The sequence below is a fragment of the Rana temporaria genome, chromosome 10 (assembly GCF_905171775.1).
Source record: "Rana temporaria chromosome 10, aRanTem1.1, whole genome shotgun sequence".
NCBI lineage: Eukaryota > Metazoa > Chordata > Amphibia > Anura > Ranidae > Rana > Rana temporaria.
Genome location: NC_053498.1, coordinates 119,343,228 through 119,359,299, shown reverse-complemented (window position 1 = coordinate 119,359,299; position 16,072 = coordinate 119,343,228). Strand labels below are relative to the sequence as shown.

At 43.9% G+C, this 16,072-nt stretch overlaps 1 protein-coding gene across 2 annotated transcripts in view; it reads left to right on the top strand.

Annotated features, from left to right (window-relative positions):
• Nucleotides 1–7,550: 7,550 nt before the first annotated feature.
• The window catches only part of LOC120915519, a 39,288-nt gene continuing 30,766 nt past the window's right edge, over nucleotides 7,551–16,072 (top strand). Inside the window, exons 1-2 of one of the 2 annotated variants that reach the window (XM_040326091.1) lie at nucleotides 7,551–8,026; nucleotides 11,285–12,374. In XM_040326091.1, the coding sequence (XP_040182025.1) occupies nucleotides 7,872–8,026; nucleotides 11,285–12,374 (1,245 nt within the window). In that variant the 5' untranslated portion in view covers nucleotides 7,551–7,871. The remainder of the gene's footprint in view (nucleotides 8,027–11,284; nucleotides 12,375–16,072) is intronic. The other variant, XM_040326090.1, reaches the window with a different exon arrangement.

Genomic DNA, 16,072 nt, shown 5'->3' with positions numbered 1-16,072 from the left:
AGGTGATTTGATCAGTTTCACTGCCTAAGCAGTTACCACAGTTGTTTCATCTGAGGGAAATCCTGAAAACATGACCTGTTGGGGCGCCTCGAGGACTGGAGTTGAGAAACACTGCCATAGAAGTTAATGTGGAACAAATTATTTTCGTTTCCATTGACTTCTATGGGGAAACTCGCTTTGATATGCGAGTGCTTTGGATTACAAGCATTTTCCTGGAACGGATTATGCTTGCAATCCAAGGTTCCACTGTATTAGTACCTGCCCTCAAGGCGCTTACAATCTAAGGTCCCTAACTCCCATTAACATATTAGGGCCAATAAACCTGCCAGCATGTTTTTGGAGTGTGCAGGCATAGGAAGAACATGCAAACTCCAGGCAGCTAGTGCTGTGGTGGGAATTTTGAACCAACGACCCCAGTTCTGCCCAGTCGGAGGTGCTAACCACTTAGTCACTGTGATAATTGGCAATAGCACACATTTTCAACCACCTGAACTTGGATGGCTAAACCTGTCTCCCCCACACTTGGTTCTTGGTTAGACCTCTCATTTGGACGTCCTTAAACCAGCCATAGATTGTTTGAATCTCGGCTGGTTCAACAAGAACTGGATAAGATTTAAACCATGTATGGACAGGCTGAATGTATCAATCAACTTTTCTACAACCAGCCGGTTGGTCAGTTTGCTCATGTCCATTTATTTACCATTGTTACAATCAGTTGACTAGGCCCTGGGATTCTTTTCCGTTTGAGGATCAGTCCTCAGCGATGTGTCTCGCCTTTTGTCGCTTGCTAGAAGAGATATCCTTAACCACTAGTAGCCCCAATATTTGTTTAACCTGCAAAATGGCGCCACTCTAATCTATTCAGTAGATGGGAACACCTTTTCATGGATTTATTACAATATCTCTTATTGTTTGTGATGTGTGCTCTTTAATTTATTATGTGAATAGTTGTAAATATTTAAATTACAGATAATGTAACTGGCCTATAGGTTTTGTCCACATGCCAAGGATTATCTTCACACAATATGGTGGGTTAGCGTTTAATCGGGGGAATGCTTGTTTATATTCACACAGATATTGATTGAAGAGTGGATTTGTACATTTTGTTTCTAATTAAATCTCACCTTTCAAATCTTGGTTTGTGCTTTTTGGTGTGAATGTGAAGGATATTGAGAAAATGGTTTCTTGTGTGAATCCAAAAGTCCTTGTCCACCTGTAGAAGATACCGTATTTATCGGCGTATACCGCGCACTTTTTTGCCCTGAAAATCAGGGCAAAATCGTGGGTGTGCGATATACGCCGATACCCGCTTCCCGCGCCGTGTTTGAATGCCTGCGCCGACATATATCGAACACAGTACGCTCGGGTAGATTCCGCCAGGCTCGGCTTCGCTGGTAGTTATGCTCTGTGACGTTTATGCGTGAGAAGCCGAGCCTGGCCGAATATACCCGAGTGTACTGCGCTCGGTATACGTCGGCGGAGGCTTCAAACTGAGCGCGGGGATTCGACATGAAGACAGCGCGGGAGAATCCGGGAGGACACCACTGAGGCCGCAGACGGAAGCCGTACCGGACGAGGCCGCCGATGGATGCCGGGCAAGACGCCAAAACTGTAAGTAATAAAATGTTTTTTTACAGGTTTTATGGGTCAAAATTAGGGGTGCGCGCTATACGCCGGAGCACGCAATACCCCTATAAATACGGTAAGCGCTCTCTCCCTTTTGCTCCTTATGCCGCGTACACACGATCGGACATTCCGACAACAAAACCGTGGATTTTTTTTTTTTTTTTTTTAGGAATGTTGGCTCAAACTTATCTTGCATAAACACGGTCGCACAAATGTTGTTGGAAACGTCAAGAACGCGGTTACGTACAACGAGCCTAGAAAAATTAAGTTCAATGCGAGCATGCGTCGAATTGATTCGGAACATGCGTAGGATTTTTGTGCGTTTTGAAATGTGTACGCATGGTCAGAATTTCCAACAAGAACTTTTGATGTCAGAAAATTCGAGAACCAGCTCTCAAACATTTGTTGTCGGAAATTCAGACAGCAAATATCCGATGGACACACGGTCGGATTTTCTGACAACAAGCTTGCATCGATTTAGGAGAATTAATAGAAATTTCCTGTAATGTGATCCCCGAGTCAAGTGTTGTTTTTTTATTTTTATTCTTTAAAGGAGGAATAAGTAGATCAACGTAGTGCAAGAAGTGTTTAGCAGAAAATGTAGATGTATTCTTGTAGATTTGTGAGAGATGTGAGCAAAATTCTTTAAGGATCTCAATAGGGTCGTTGGCAAGTTTATTTAGAAGAGAGCACTGATCACTGCTGAAGGAACACACAGCAACCTCTGGAGAGGAACCCTGATTTATGCGCCATTCACACTTCCGTGAAGCTAAATTTCCCATGCAATTTTGCGTGTTGCATAGAGCCAACTCATTCTCTTTAATGGGCTTCCCTATGGGCCCTTGTCACCCGAAAAGAAGCTGCTCCTTTTCAGACAACAATCGGCGCGTGATTTTTGAAGGCGCATATTGCCACAGAACAATCTCGGCAGAATCGCATCATGTTCAGAATGCCAAACGCGTGTCGCACATTGTGCAGCGATTGCCGTGAGATTTTGAAACTCCACAATTCTGCCTGCAATTCCAAATGATTGGCGCCTCAGAGAGACTTGTTTAGAGAGTATAACAAACAGAACGATGGGCAGTTTGTGTAAGCCAACCCTCTCTGCAATGCCGGCTTTTGGGATTCCAGCTCAGCTGTCATTTCACGGAATTATAGTCCTATCATTTCAACTTCAAAGCCTGTCATGTGCAATTATATCCCCTGCTTTGTCTTCTAGACATACAGGAACAATCAATTCTCTCTATATTTATCACTAATAGGAAAATAGCAAATCATTGCTAGAAACTGTTCTCCTTTCCGCAAACTCTGGATGTAACACACCTCCCCATCTTTCCTCATACAGTCTAAATAAAACAACTTCAAGCAGCTCTAAAAAAAATTCATGCAACTGTATTCATGAAAACATCCTTACATGTACTATATAAAGGGGTTGTAAAGGCAAAAGGTTTTTTATCTAAATGCATTTATGCATTAATCAGTTTATTCAGATAGATCTAGTTAACAGCATTGGTGCTTTCTGTCTATCCCCAGTCTCCTCAATGAACAGTGAGATCATCCCTCCGCTCTCTCCTCCTGTAAGCATGTTCTTTGCCAGCACATTTCAATGCAGCATACCTGATTGACTCCCAGTCCTCCCTCTCCCAATCTGAGAGCTGCTGCACAGGGACGAGCAAAAAACTGATACCAAGCATTCATTTGAGTACTAGGGTGCTTTCCAGGCATTTTAGCACTAAAAATAGCACCTGTAACGTGCCTGAAAAGCGCCTATCAAGCCTCCTCAATGCGAAAGCTCGAGTGCTTTCACACTGGGGCAGTGCGCTTTCAGAACGGGAAAAAATGTCCTGCAAGCAGCATCTTTGGGGCAGTGCCGCTAGCGTCCGAAAAGCGCTGCCATAACAGTGGTGAAGTGCCTCCAAAACTAGCGGCGCTTTACCGCTATTGCCCCCCCTTTCCCAGTGTGAATGTAGCCAAAGTGATACTAAAGTTTTTTTGCTTCAAAATAACAAACATGTTATACTTCCCTCATCTGTTCAGTGCTTTTGCATAGAGCAGGCCAGATCCTCCTCTTCTCGGGGTGCCTCTTTAGCTCTCCTGGCCCCTCCCTCCTGATGAGTGCCCCCACAGCAAGCAGTTTGCTATGGGGTCGCCCGAGATGAACTACAGCTTTGTGTGTCCATTCAGACATGAAGCCCCAGCTAGGCCTCGTTCCCCTGTCTCAGCCAATGAGGAGGAGAGCCGAGTCTTTCCTGCAACATCGCTGGATCTAGGTGGGCTCAGGTAAGTATTGGGGGGGGCTGCTGCACACAGAAGTTTTTTTATCTTAAGCCTAAATTCAGTAATATCTAAACAATTTTGCTAATGCTGAAAAACCATCTTGTGGAATGATCAGTGAATTTTATCTACTCAAATAAGGCGATCCCAGTCCAAGCAGTCACACGCTTATCTCAAAATCACAGCGCAGCTCCAGATCTGTCCTTTAGGTTTTGCATGGATCCCGTACTGCATAGCCATGTAGTGGGACCTTCCTGCTGTGTTCTCTGCCTCTACTGGTCAGCTTGTACCAGAGCCAAAAACAAAAGGCAGAGCACGGTGGTCGCAGTGGCATATGTGGTTGCCCGGGTTAGGGAGAAGCAACTGGTTGTTTATGTCAGATCACCTAGCTATGAATTAAGTATTTAGGGCCAGATCCTCAAAAGAGATACGCAGGCGGATCTGCTGTTCCGCCTGCGTATCCCTGTTTCTATCTTTGGAACTGATCCACAGAATCAGTTTCCAATAGATAGGCAGAAGATCCGACATGTGTAAGGGACTAACACTGCCGGATCTTAGGATGCAGTACCGCATCCGCCGCTGGGGGCATTTCGAGTCGAAATGCCGCTACGGGTATGCAAATTAGCACTTACGGAGATCCACAAAGCTTTTCAGCTTCGTTTTTACTCCGTAAGTTTTAAGTTGCATGTGTAAAATTAGGGCTGCTTTTACAAAGTGTAAACTGTTTACAACTTGTAAAAGTAGACCCTTCTTTCTCGCGACGCTGTTTTTTTTTTTTTTTTGCCCGCCGTAACTTTTTTTTTTTTTCCCGACGCAACTTTTTTTACCCAGCGCGATTCACAAAACTCGGCGTAACGTAAAACCGCGCAAAGCACGTCGTGAAAATGACATCGGGAGCATGCGCAGTACGTCTGGCGCGGGAGCGCGCCTAATTTAAATGGGACTCGCCCCATTTGAATAGGAACGCCTTGCACTGGACGGATTTAAGTTACACAGCCGAAAATTTCTAGGTAAGTGCTTTGTGGATCGGGCACTTAGGTAGAAATTTTCCGGCAGTGTAACTTAAATGGGAATTTTTAAGTTACGGCGGCTGGCTGTGGATCTGGCCCTTAGTAGCTAATACGGTAGAGGAAAAAGGGATGGGAAAATAGCAGGTTTTGTAATTTGAACACTGGGGACATGCTTGTATTGATGTACTGCAGGCGGTTGGCAAAGGGTTAAAGAAGCCAGCAGCTGTGCGTTCAGGACAGGATCACTGCACTGATAAAATAAATTAATAATTACAGCGCTAGTTTAATAATATAAAATATTCATCAGTTACCTTTCTCCTAATGCAGGTGGTCAGACATACTTTTCCACAAGGCAAGCAGAGACTCCGTTGCCCCAGGTCTTATACACAATGCTATAGTGCCTGGCTACCACGCCATCTGTGCAAAGTAAACAGGTACTTGCGATTGGCAGACAGACGGAGTGGTTTATTGACAGTCCAGGTACAAGGCGGGCAACATTCAAAATAACCTGGGTCAATCCGTATGCAATAGGCAGGCATAGTTCAGAGAGTATAAAAGAAAAGTAAATTACCGTGATACATACATAGGCAAAAAGCGTGAACCAAAAATATTATAAATGGATGTACATATCAAGACTCTATAACAGTGAATATGAATTTAAATAATGACAACTGAGAAGATAGTGCCACTGAGCATCAATAAACTACCACCAGAAGAAATGTAAATCCTCAGTGACTGATAAACAGTAATAACAGTGGATAATAGATTCAGAGTTCATAGTTCAGAGAGTAGTTGATATCCGATCCGAGGTCAATAACAAGGGGATCCAAACAGCAGAGCAGGACAAACAGACAGAGAGCTTGGAGCACCTATTACACTCGCTAATACAAGCATAAGACTGCAGGCTTGGCTGGCCTAAATCAGGTTTGGTCTCCACACAGAGACTGGCCACATCAATCACTGTGCTGGTGGACAGACAGACATGGAGAATGCCACAGCCAAAACCAGGATGCTGGAATGAGGAGCAGGAGCGCTACATGCCCCCAACGCATTTCACGCCACCCCCCAGGGCTTAGTTATGCTCTTTTCCAATGATCAAACATGTCCTGACATGCCACCGCTGCACAGCCATTTATTGGGAAACTCAGTGTGCTGCTGCTCTCATTTCTATTTTAAACTGATTGTGTTCTTTTTACAAGGTTATCGTTTACAATCACTTTAATATCAAATGAAATATGTTCAAATTAAAGAATCCTATGGTTCAATAACGCATAAATTCCCATCACCAATATGAGTCTTCCAAGTGTAGAAAAATATTTAACGACCACCACCAATCATCCAAAATTATCACCACTAATACAGTTGGTAGTTTTCATAGCCAGCACGAAAAAAAATAAAATAAAATAAACAGACTTCCATAGTGCAGTATCTTAAACATCTTAATTTATTTAACACAAGTATTCAAGGTGCTCACGAAATCAGTTAAAACAAGCCACTCAATCCTTCCCAGGTCACAGAAAGAGCAAAAATGAAAAAGCACAGTTCCTACTTATGCCGATCGTCAAGCTCCGCCCCTACATGTTTCGTCTGTTCTGACCTCATCAACGGGGATCACTGCACTGGATTTAAAGAGAAGCTGGAGGGGGAAACAGAACTCCACCGTGCCTCCTCCTGGCTCTCCTCTCCTGCCCACCTCTAGCACTGATCTGTGTCGGTTGTGTTTGCTTTCTCTCCAGCCCACACCTTCTCCCAGCTCTCTTCTCCTCTCCACTTCCAGCTCTGGGCTGACAGGAGTCATGATACTGCTGTCACTACGTCTGTAAGCCTTGTAGCAAAAGGCACTCATGGCACCCCATCCCTACAGTAAACTGCACCCAGGGCAGTTGCCCCTCCCCTTCCCCCTGTCCCAGCCTTGGCTTTCACGATAAAGACCGGCCTCTGCCGCTCTCTCGTCTTGTGTAGGGTGACCGGTCTTGTCTCCACCCCCTCCTGTAGTGGCCTGTAGGGGGTGGACCTGGGGGGCCCCTCCTACAGCTCTGCTCCTTGCACAGGCTATGAACACCACAGTCATGATGTCACAGCTTAGGGCAGCCATCAAAAATTTTGGGGCCCTTTACACAGCTTTAGGCAGGGCCCCCCTGGAGCAGGGAACCGATGGGGGGGGTGCTGAGGAAAAAAAGCGGGGGGGGGGGGGGCTGGGGACCATTGGGCCCCTTACAAGTGTAATGCAAAAAATATATATAAAAAAAAATGGGAGGGGGCCAGTCGGGCCTGTAAGATACCATGGGGACCATCTTGCCCCTTACAGGTGTAATGCCTGTAGCCCCCTGATGGCGGCCCTGTCACTGCTACTTTCACAAGGTAGTATCTAGGTTTGTAATGCCATTTAGTGAACACAAAGTGGATTTATATACTTTGTAGTTATTGAGGAATGTTTTCAAAAGAAAATCTATTTGCCCGGAGCTTAACTTTAAGCCTATACATCCAGCTGCTGGATGCTGTAGATTCTGTAGATTAGTGGTTTCGGCTTTGCAAGCTGCTGAGCAAGAAGTATCCAAAGGAGATAAATATCAATTATGTTCTTTTTTTTTTCTTTTTTTTTTTTACACAAAGGCACATATGTTAGTAAACTTTCATTTTTAACAATTTGAAAAGGAAATAAAGTTTTTGGTTTTCCATTATCCAGAAAAATGATTCGCTTTATAAAATGTTTTTTTTTTTTTATTGTGTTATTGTTGTTGTTAATTGCCCTTGGTTGTATACACCGGTACTCTACGCCCGGGGCTGATGATAATGAAGTGCCCTGTGATGAGCGTATGCAGTGATTCTTCTTTGTACTCTAGGACAGAGCTGCGTCTATATCAGCTGTGGATATGTGGTGTGCGCTACATTTGTAGTTCATACAGACGCTTCCAACTGCAGGCCCTCTAGGAAACTCTGAAACATCCCCACTCAACTGCCATGTCTGGAGCCCATAGGAGTGAGAAAAGTGACCTCTTCCCCTCCGCTGCCTTGTCCTCTGCCTCCCTGAAGAGCAAAATCAACCTGATACAGAGCAAGATGTCTACGAAGGGACAGAAAAAGAGCAACATTGAGAATGTCTGCCAGGACTGCAGGTAAGGGCCACCTATAAGCATTGAGCTTGCTGTGGCCCCTCAACTATTATATTCATACAATTTGTAGCGTAGAGGCTCCCAAGTTGATGTGATTTGCATGGCTGTGTCTGTTTGAGGGGAGCAAGCTAAGGCTGTCTAGTCAATGTCAGGGGCGGACTGACCATTGGGACTCTCGGGCACTGTCCGAGGGCCCCATGCCACTAGGGGGCCCCATCAGGGTTGCCAGGCTCAATAAAACAAGGGACAGTATGTAAAAATCTGTGTTTTTTTTACATCTGTCCCTGATATGTCCAAAACCGACATGCTTTTGATGTTAAAATGCCGGGGCCAGATTCAGAAAAGATATACGACGGCGTATCTCTGAGTGCGGTCGGGCGTATCTATGCGCCTGATTCAGAGAATCAGTTACGCATAGATATCCCTAAGATCCGACAGGTGTAAGTGTTTTACACCGTCGTATCTTAGGCTGCATTTTCTGGCTGGCCGCCAGGTGGCGCTTCCGTTTGTTTACGCGAGGAATATGCAAATTACTATTTACGTCGATTCAGAAACGAACGACCGCTCTGCGCTTTTTTTTTACGTCGTTTGCGTTCGGCTTTTTCCGTCGTTCGCGAATGCGGCTGGACGTAATTTACGTTCACGTCGAAAGCAATGACGTTTTGCGGCGGATTTTCGAGCATGTGCACTGGGATGTTTTCACGAACGGCGCATGCGCCGTTAAAAAAAAACGTAAAATACGCGGGGTCAAGCCAAATTTAAATAAAACACGCCCCCAACATCCCCATTTGAATTAGGCGGGCTTGCGCCAGCCCACGTACGTTACGCCGCCGTAACTTAGGGCGCAAGTTCTTTCTGAATACGGAACTTGCGCCCAAAGTTAGAATTTAAGATACGTTACGCCGGCCAGACGGATACACCATTGTATCTGAATCCGGCCCCTGAGATTTTAGCTGCCCTGCCTATGCAATGCCTTCTGGCGTGGTGGCCATCTGTAAGCCTGGGGGCCCCATAATCTTCTATTGCCCAGGGGCCCCATGAGTTGTCAGTCCGCCCCTGGTCAATATAGAACTACAAGTCTTAGGATGTACTGCTCAGGCCGTGTATGGTTGTAGCATGCCTATTACTTGGGGCTTTTTTAACACAAAATTTGCCAGGTCACCATTGCTTATTTTTTTATTTAAATTGTTTTTATTGTTTTTTTTATTTGTATTCCCGCTCCAGTGTAAACTGTAACATAATAAATCCAACTTTCTCTTGTATGAAATGCTATTTAACTGCCAGCTATGTAGGAAAAAGCAACAGTATAAACGTGTACGTTTTTTTGGCCACTATCCCTAAATATTTCCAGATGTTTTTTTAGGATGTGAAATAAAAAATAAAAAAATACAGATATTATTTTGTATTAAATTAATTTGCCAGAGATGGCGGTGCAAATTCTGAGTTTGCTTTGCTGCATTGGCACAGTACTGAAAATTCAATTTTTCTCTTTGGCATAGAAACCTCAATGCAAAAACGTTCAGGACTTTATGGCTGATCTCCGCTGCAGAACGTTTAGCCAAAGAGTATCCGATTGCCTTTGGGGATGAGAAAGGAATTTTCACCCTTTAGAGCAAATTAGATCACACTGTATAAGGCAGACTTTGTTCAACCAGGGTTCTATGGAACTTTAGGGTTCCTCCAGAACATGCTGGGGGTTCCTTGACCAACATCTGCCTCTCACATCAGTTCCCATTGACACCAATGATCCGTAGAAGGGGGTATTCTTCCCACGGACCATCCCATTCATATACAGTGAGGTGTAGATATATTAATTATTAGCAGTGGGTTCCATGAGACTGTAAAATCATTTCAACAAACAAGGACATTTTTTTTTCAAAAACCAGGGGACTTTAAAGGGCATCGTACTAAAACCGATGACACTTTTAAAATAAAATAAAAGTTTATTACATCTCGTTAAAAACGGCTCTAATCAGGCGCTTCCAAAAAACACCGCTGCCGGTGTAATTCAGGTGCCTGGCGCCCCGAAAAGGGGGTGACAGCGGCGACCATAGCTCGATTCATGCAATGCATGAATCGATCTATGGTAACAGAACGGTGCAGAGGGGGCGGCGCTCCTGCACTCTTTATGGACACACTGCCACTGTTTTTTTTGCCAAAGCTTAATTGTACAAGCTTTCACTTTCCAGCTTTAATAAATAAACCTCAAAGTGTCACTATACATATTCAAGGGCTTACCACACCATTTGCCATGCTGACTTTCCAAGGGATGTCCCAACCACGGTCTGAACACCAAACCAAGCATCCCTTGGAAAGTCAGCGGATACTAGGCATGTGCAAAAGGGAAAAATTTGTTTTGTTTTAATTTGTTATTTAATTAATTTAGTTAAGTTAGATTCGTTACATGTGTTAAATTCATTTTCGGAATTCGTTTGTTCTCGACCGAATTTCGAAAAATCCGAATTTCGACTGGATTCGAAAACAAATAGTCTCTTTTCGAATAGAATTTGTTTTCGAATTCGATTCGAATAGAATTTTTTTTTCGAATTTAGATCGAATTTCGTCCGCGGGTTTTCGATTCGGAATCGTAAACGTTCGTTCGGATTCGTTAATATTGCAATTCGGGAATTCGTATGCATCCGAATAATGAAAAATTTGTCCGGATTTCGATTCGGAACGAAACTAAATGCACATGCCTAGCGGATACTATACAGGTGACATATGCTGTGACAAGCCCTTAAATATGTATGGTGACACTATGTACCTCATTTGAAAAAAAATTGGATTTTTTTTGTACTGTCAAAAGTATAAATTATATGCCATTGTGCATTCTTTCCCTGAGATATGGTAATATTTTTTGTTCCGTAAAATTATTTCAAGTTCTACCATTTTTAAAAGTTTAAAAGACTGGTATTAGGATTTTATGTGTCACCTTTTGTTTGGTGTCCTGAGGACGGGAGGCATTTTTTTAAATATATTTTTCATTTGGTTGAACTCAATGGATATGTGTGGTTTTTTTTTTTTATGTAACTATATATTTTCAATAAAAGCCATGCCAATTCCCCATCTCCTGTTATTATAAAAGGGATTTGCTTTCACCAACTTTTGCTGTGGGTGACAAAGGAGGAAACGGAGGCAGTTGGCAGCTGGACTCCTGAATCTGGCCTGGTTGGCTGATATGAAATAATAACGTTTTTATTTTAGAAATGTTTGTCCACCCAGTCTATATAAGAGAATACCCTTTTATGTACAACGTTTTAGGTACCCACCCCCATGTATGTTTGGTAGCAGTCCAACGGTCCGAAGAATATTGGGGGCTTGTATGGTTTCCCTGCTCACTCTTCTCGGTTCCATCACCATCGATTTACGAGACTGTATAATGGAGTGGAGGAACACAGAAGCCGCCCTTCAAGCTTTTTCATCTTGCACAGATTTAATAGCCATAAAATTCATACAGTTCCTTCAAGACCAGAGGACCTTCTGCTGTTGGAACCACATGAATTTGACAGGCCGTCGAACCCTGCTATTGAATAACATGGGATTGTTTTGTGACGAGGCACAGGATTTATATGAAGAGAACTGTGAGGACACAACTGAGGTTAGTCGTATCTGTGAGATTTTACTAGATAAAGTACTATTAATGTCTGAAAACATTACAGAGGGCGACTTTAGGGATTGGTTGTCAACAATCATTTCCGAGATATTGGACAACTTTATAGACCTAAATGAAGACCTAAACATCATAAAAACAAACCATGGTTGGGCGGATGTGCTATCTTTGCATATTCTGATAAGAGCCCAGGAAGAGATACTTCGCACAAATGGTTCTACTCTATCATCTTCTACAGATCTTCAACCTCTAGAGTTCGAAACTCGTACTATGCTTAATTATGCCTTGTATACCTCAGATACTCTATGCAGTTGCTGGATAAATAGCTACAATATATCGAAGTTTTTAATCAAGTACCACAATATATATTTTTTAACGCCATTCTCAAATGTATCAGTATTTGGCCATCGTGCCTTGGTCGATGGTCTAGCGTCTCTTCAAGAATGTTTTTATCCGGAGGGTTATAAAAAGCTCAGCAACAAATCCAAAGACATCTTGTCCACCCTTAGCCTGAAGGTGACTCTCCTGACTGTATCGTGTCTTATATACCCCATTGTCCTAGTGTCCTTTAAACAGATGACCGAGTGGATTCAGAACTATGCTCAAAACCTCAAGGAAAGGACAGAAGACCTGAAAAAAGAGAGGCGTTTAGCGGAGGAGCTTCTCCATCAAATGTTGCCAAAATCTGTAGCCAAGCAACTTCGTAAGAAAAGTCACGTGGAGGCTGAAAGCTACGATCAGGTAAGCGTATGAAAAAATGGGCAGATCTTCAAGGGAAAGTGTTGTTTGTTTAACTGCTTGCCGACCGCCCACCGTCGTTTTACGGCGACAAGTCGGCTCCCCTGCGCGAGAGCACGTAATATAACGTCGGCTCTCGCGCAGACCACTAGGGGCGTCGCCCCTGACTCCCGTGCGCGTGCCTGGCGGGCCCGATCGCCGCCGGGCACACGCGATCGCTCGTTACAGAGCGGGGACCGGGAGCTGTGTGCTGATCCTCTGTTCATACAATGTATGAACAGAAGATCGGTCATTTCCCCTAGTGAGGCCACCCCCCTACAGTTAGAACACACCCAGGGAACATACTTAACCCCTTCCCTAGTGGACAGAAAAAAACCTTAACATGGTATTAAACGCAATTTTATTTTCTAAATAACAAACATGTTATACTTACCTTTCCTGTGCAGGTCCACTGCTTCTCGGGTCCCCTGCCAGCGCTCCTGGCCCATCCCTCCTGCCGAGTGCTCCCTTAGCAAGCAGCTTGCTATAGGGGCACCAGAGCAGGCTCGCTCCTGAGCAGCTGCTCTGAGTGTCCATTCACATGGCTCGGCCCCTCCCCCGCTCTCCCCTCATTGGCTCACTGGTTGTGATTGACTGTAGCAGGAGCCAATGTGAAAGCCGCTGCTCTCATGCACTTTGCTGGATCAATATGGGAATCAGGTAAGTATTAGCTGGGCTGCTGCACACAGAAGGTTATTTACCTTTATGCATTCTATTAAACCTTGAGCCTTTACAACCACTTTAAAGTGGTTTTAAACCCAAAAACAAACAAAACAAAACTGTAATATATTGCAGCTTACAAGTTCTTGGATGTGGTGGCTGCATTTGTTTTTTCACTTTATTTCAACCTCGTGATTTGGCCAGTAAGTCCAAGTTGTCCAGCAAAAATGGCAGAGTGTTAGAGTGTTTAGACCAGTGATGGCAAACCTTGGCACTCCAGATGTTTTAGAACTACATTTCCCATGATGCTCCACTACACTGCAGAGTGCATGAGCATCATGGCAAACACAGTTCCAAAACATCTGGGGTGCCAAGGTTCGCCATCACTGGTTTAGACAAGCCATTTAACACTGATTAATTGCTTACAATGGTCAGCTTTTTTTTCACTTTTATCCCTAAAATGAATAACCAGGTGAAAATAAGGGGGGAAAAAAAGACGAAGAAAGGAAAAGGAAAACCACATCTAAGAATTGGTAAGCTGCATTATATTACATTTTTAGTTTTAGATTTTAATTTTGCTGTAAGCCTATGAATGAAACACCATCTATGAACGGAGGATAGGCGGGTGATTAAAAGGTCCATTCCCTCCATTCAGAGACTCTTTTACATTCATTGAAGCTGTAGCACTGGTTTCTATGAATAAAGCAGCTGGGCAGAAAGGATGGGCATAGTTGGGCACACTTGATGAGAGCCTGTGACAGCTCCCAGTGTTCTTTTAACCCCTGCTGCATCAGAAAATGATGGCAGTGCGGGTTGGGAGGGGGGATATGGAATTTCACTTAACAGAAGAGGTGTCAGCAGAAGGGACACACCCTACTGTTTTTTATTTTGGCTGCACTTAGGCTTTAAAAGAGAAGTTGGGGATTTAAGAAAAAAAACACACACACACACACACACACACACATATGCACCTAGGTGGAAGCAGCATCAGTCCAATGCTGCATCCAATGCTGCATCTCTTCCTTGCCACCTCTAAAGGCTCATACACCCAGTCACACATCCAACAAACTTTCCCTTGGATTTTTGTCTTAATTGATTTGTCCGGTCACACCCATAGCATACACACGGTCAGACTTTTCTGCAAACTTTTCTAAAAATTACCCAACATCACGTGGTTTTTCTGCTCCTTTTTGCTCTTTACTGCCACTCTTTGGTTAACTTCTGCTATTGTTGGTTGATTTTAACAATGGTTCTGAGCATGCGTATTTGCACTTTGTCCAAAAGTTGGTTGGCTTGCTGTACACACGGTCAGACAAGGCACCATCGGACTTTTGTTGCCGAAAATTTGGTCCGTTTGCAGACCCAACTTTTTGTCGGATGAAACCCGAAAAAGTTGGTCCGATGGAGCGTACACACAGTCACACAAATTAGAAAAGTTGACGATTTTGAAGTTGGTTGGCAAAAAGTGTGACCGTGTGTATGGGGCTTTAGACCGCTGGTTACTCGGTTCTTGGCCTCCAGGCAACGGCTCTGTGCTCTGCCCCCTCCAAAACTCATTGGAGTGCTTGGCTGTGCAGGGGGCAAGAGCGTCTGGCTCAGGTTCTCAGCTGTGTATTAAGGTTGGGATCCCTCCCGAGTCTGAACTGGCTGAGGGACAGAAGTTGACAGTGGACTTTAGCCCACTATCAGCTGATCTAAGTCACAGGAGTGGAGAATGAAGTGTACTCCTGTGACCTATAGGAGAAGTATGGTGAAAAGACCTTTGGCCATACTTCTCCTTTGAGTGGCAAAGTAATAAAAAAACATGTGTCAAATTACCAAAGAATGGCGCCCAAAAAATGTGTTAAATATAAGGAAATGTGGGAAATTTGTGAGACTCTGGGGACCCTGGATGAGGGCTGCGGGAGATCCCTCCTAGGGGGACATAGTGGCGGAGATGCCCTTGTCCATCAGGATTTAATCTCCTCTGACAACAAGGGATAACCACAGCCCAACTGCCCAACCGTTCTCAATGGGGAGACCCCTGGGGGAGGGGCCTTGTTAGAAGGCTTGTCAGCCAGACCTTTCTCGTCAATGACTCTTGGAGGTAGCGAGGTCTCTAGACCGACCCGTCCACTTCCTAGGTAAGGAAACGAAGAGGGTGGCACGCTCCTTAGGATAGGGGGAGGGAGGCGGGGGAGGGAGACACAAGGGAATAGACATTGGGATGAAGAGTAGAAGGAAGTCAGCTTTTCTTCTCTATTTTTTGTGTGTTAATAGCAATTGTATACTCTCTCCTTATGGTACAAGGTGGTTGTTTTCTATACTATGTCACTTTGCAACAATGTTAACTGTTCCTGTCAACTACTGAATTAAGAAAAACAAATAAAAATGAACGATTAAAAAAGAAAAAACAAAAAGAGGGGAAAAAAAAAAATATAAGGAAATGTGTAGCTGCTCCTTTAAGAAGTGAACCTGTCACCTGAATACTTGAAAAAAACGAGTGTAAAGGAAATGACGCTTACTGTGCTCATAGAAATGTGTATCAATAAAACAAATACAGTTTAAACCATGAGGGATGACATCAAAGCTCAATCCAAAACAGTGACATAATATGCAAACATAAAAAGTCCATTGTTACAAGTCCCAACACCAAACGACATGCTTCTAAAAGTAGGTATCTTCTAATTCTTTCACCATGGGTGCTCAAAGGGAAGGTGGCAACTCACCAGAGGTGTTTGACCTCTTTGTACAGGATGGACAAAACCTGGCAATAAAACGGGGACATGCAGTCAGGGGAGGCAGGGCCTGCCATGAACATAAAAATTAAAAAAACCTGGGGTCACAGGTACAGGGTCCCCTGAAGTAACTTGATTAACATTCATGTCCAGTTTAGAAGCAAGCATTGTAACAAACCCATGTTTGGGCATATCAATTATGGGAAATCCCCTATTGTAGCACCCTCTAGTGGGAACCAACTATATTACACGCCTGTAGTGAAATGCATATGATGGAAACTCTAT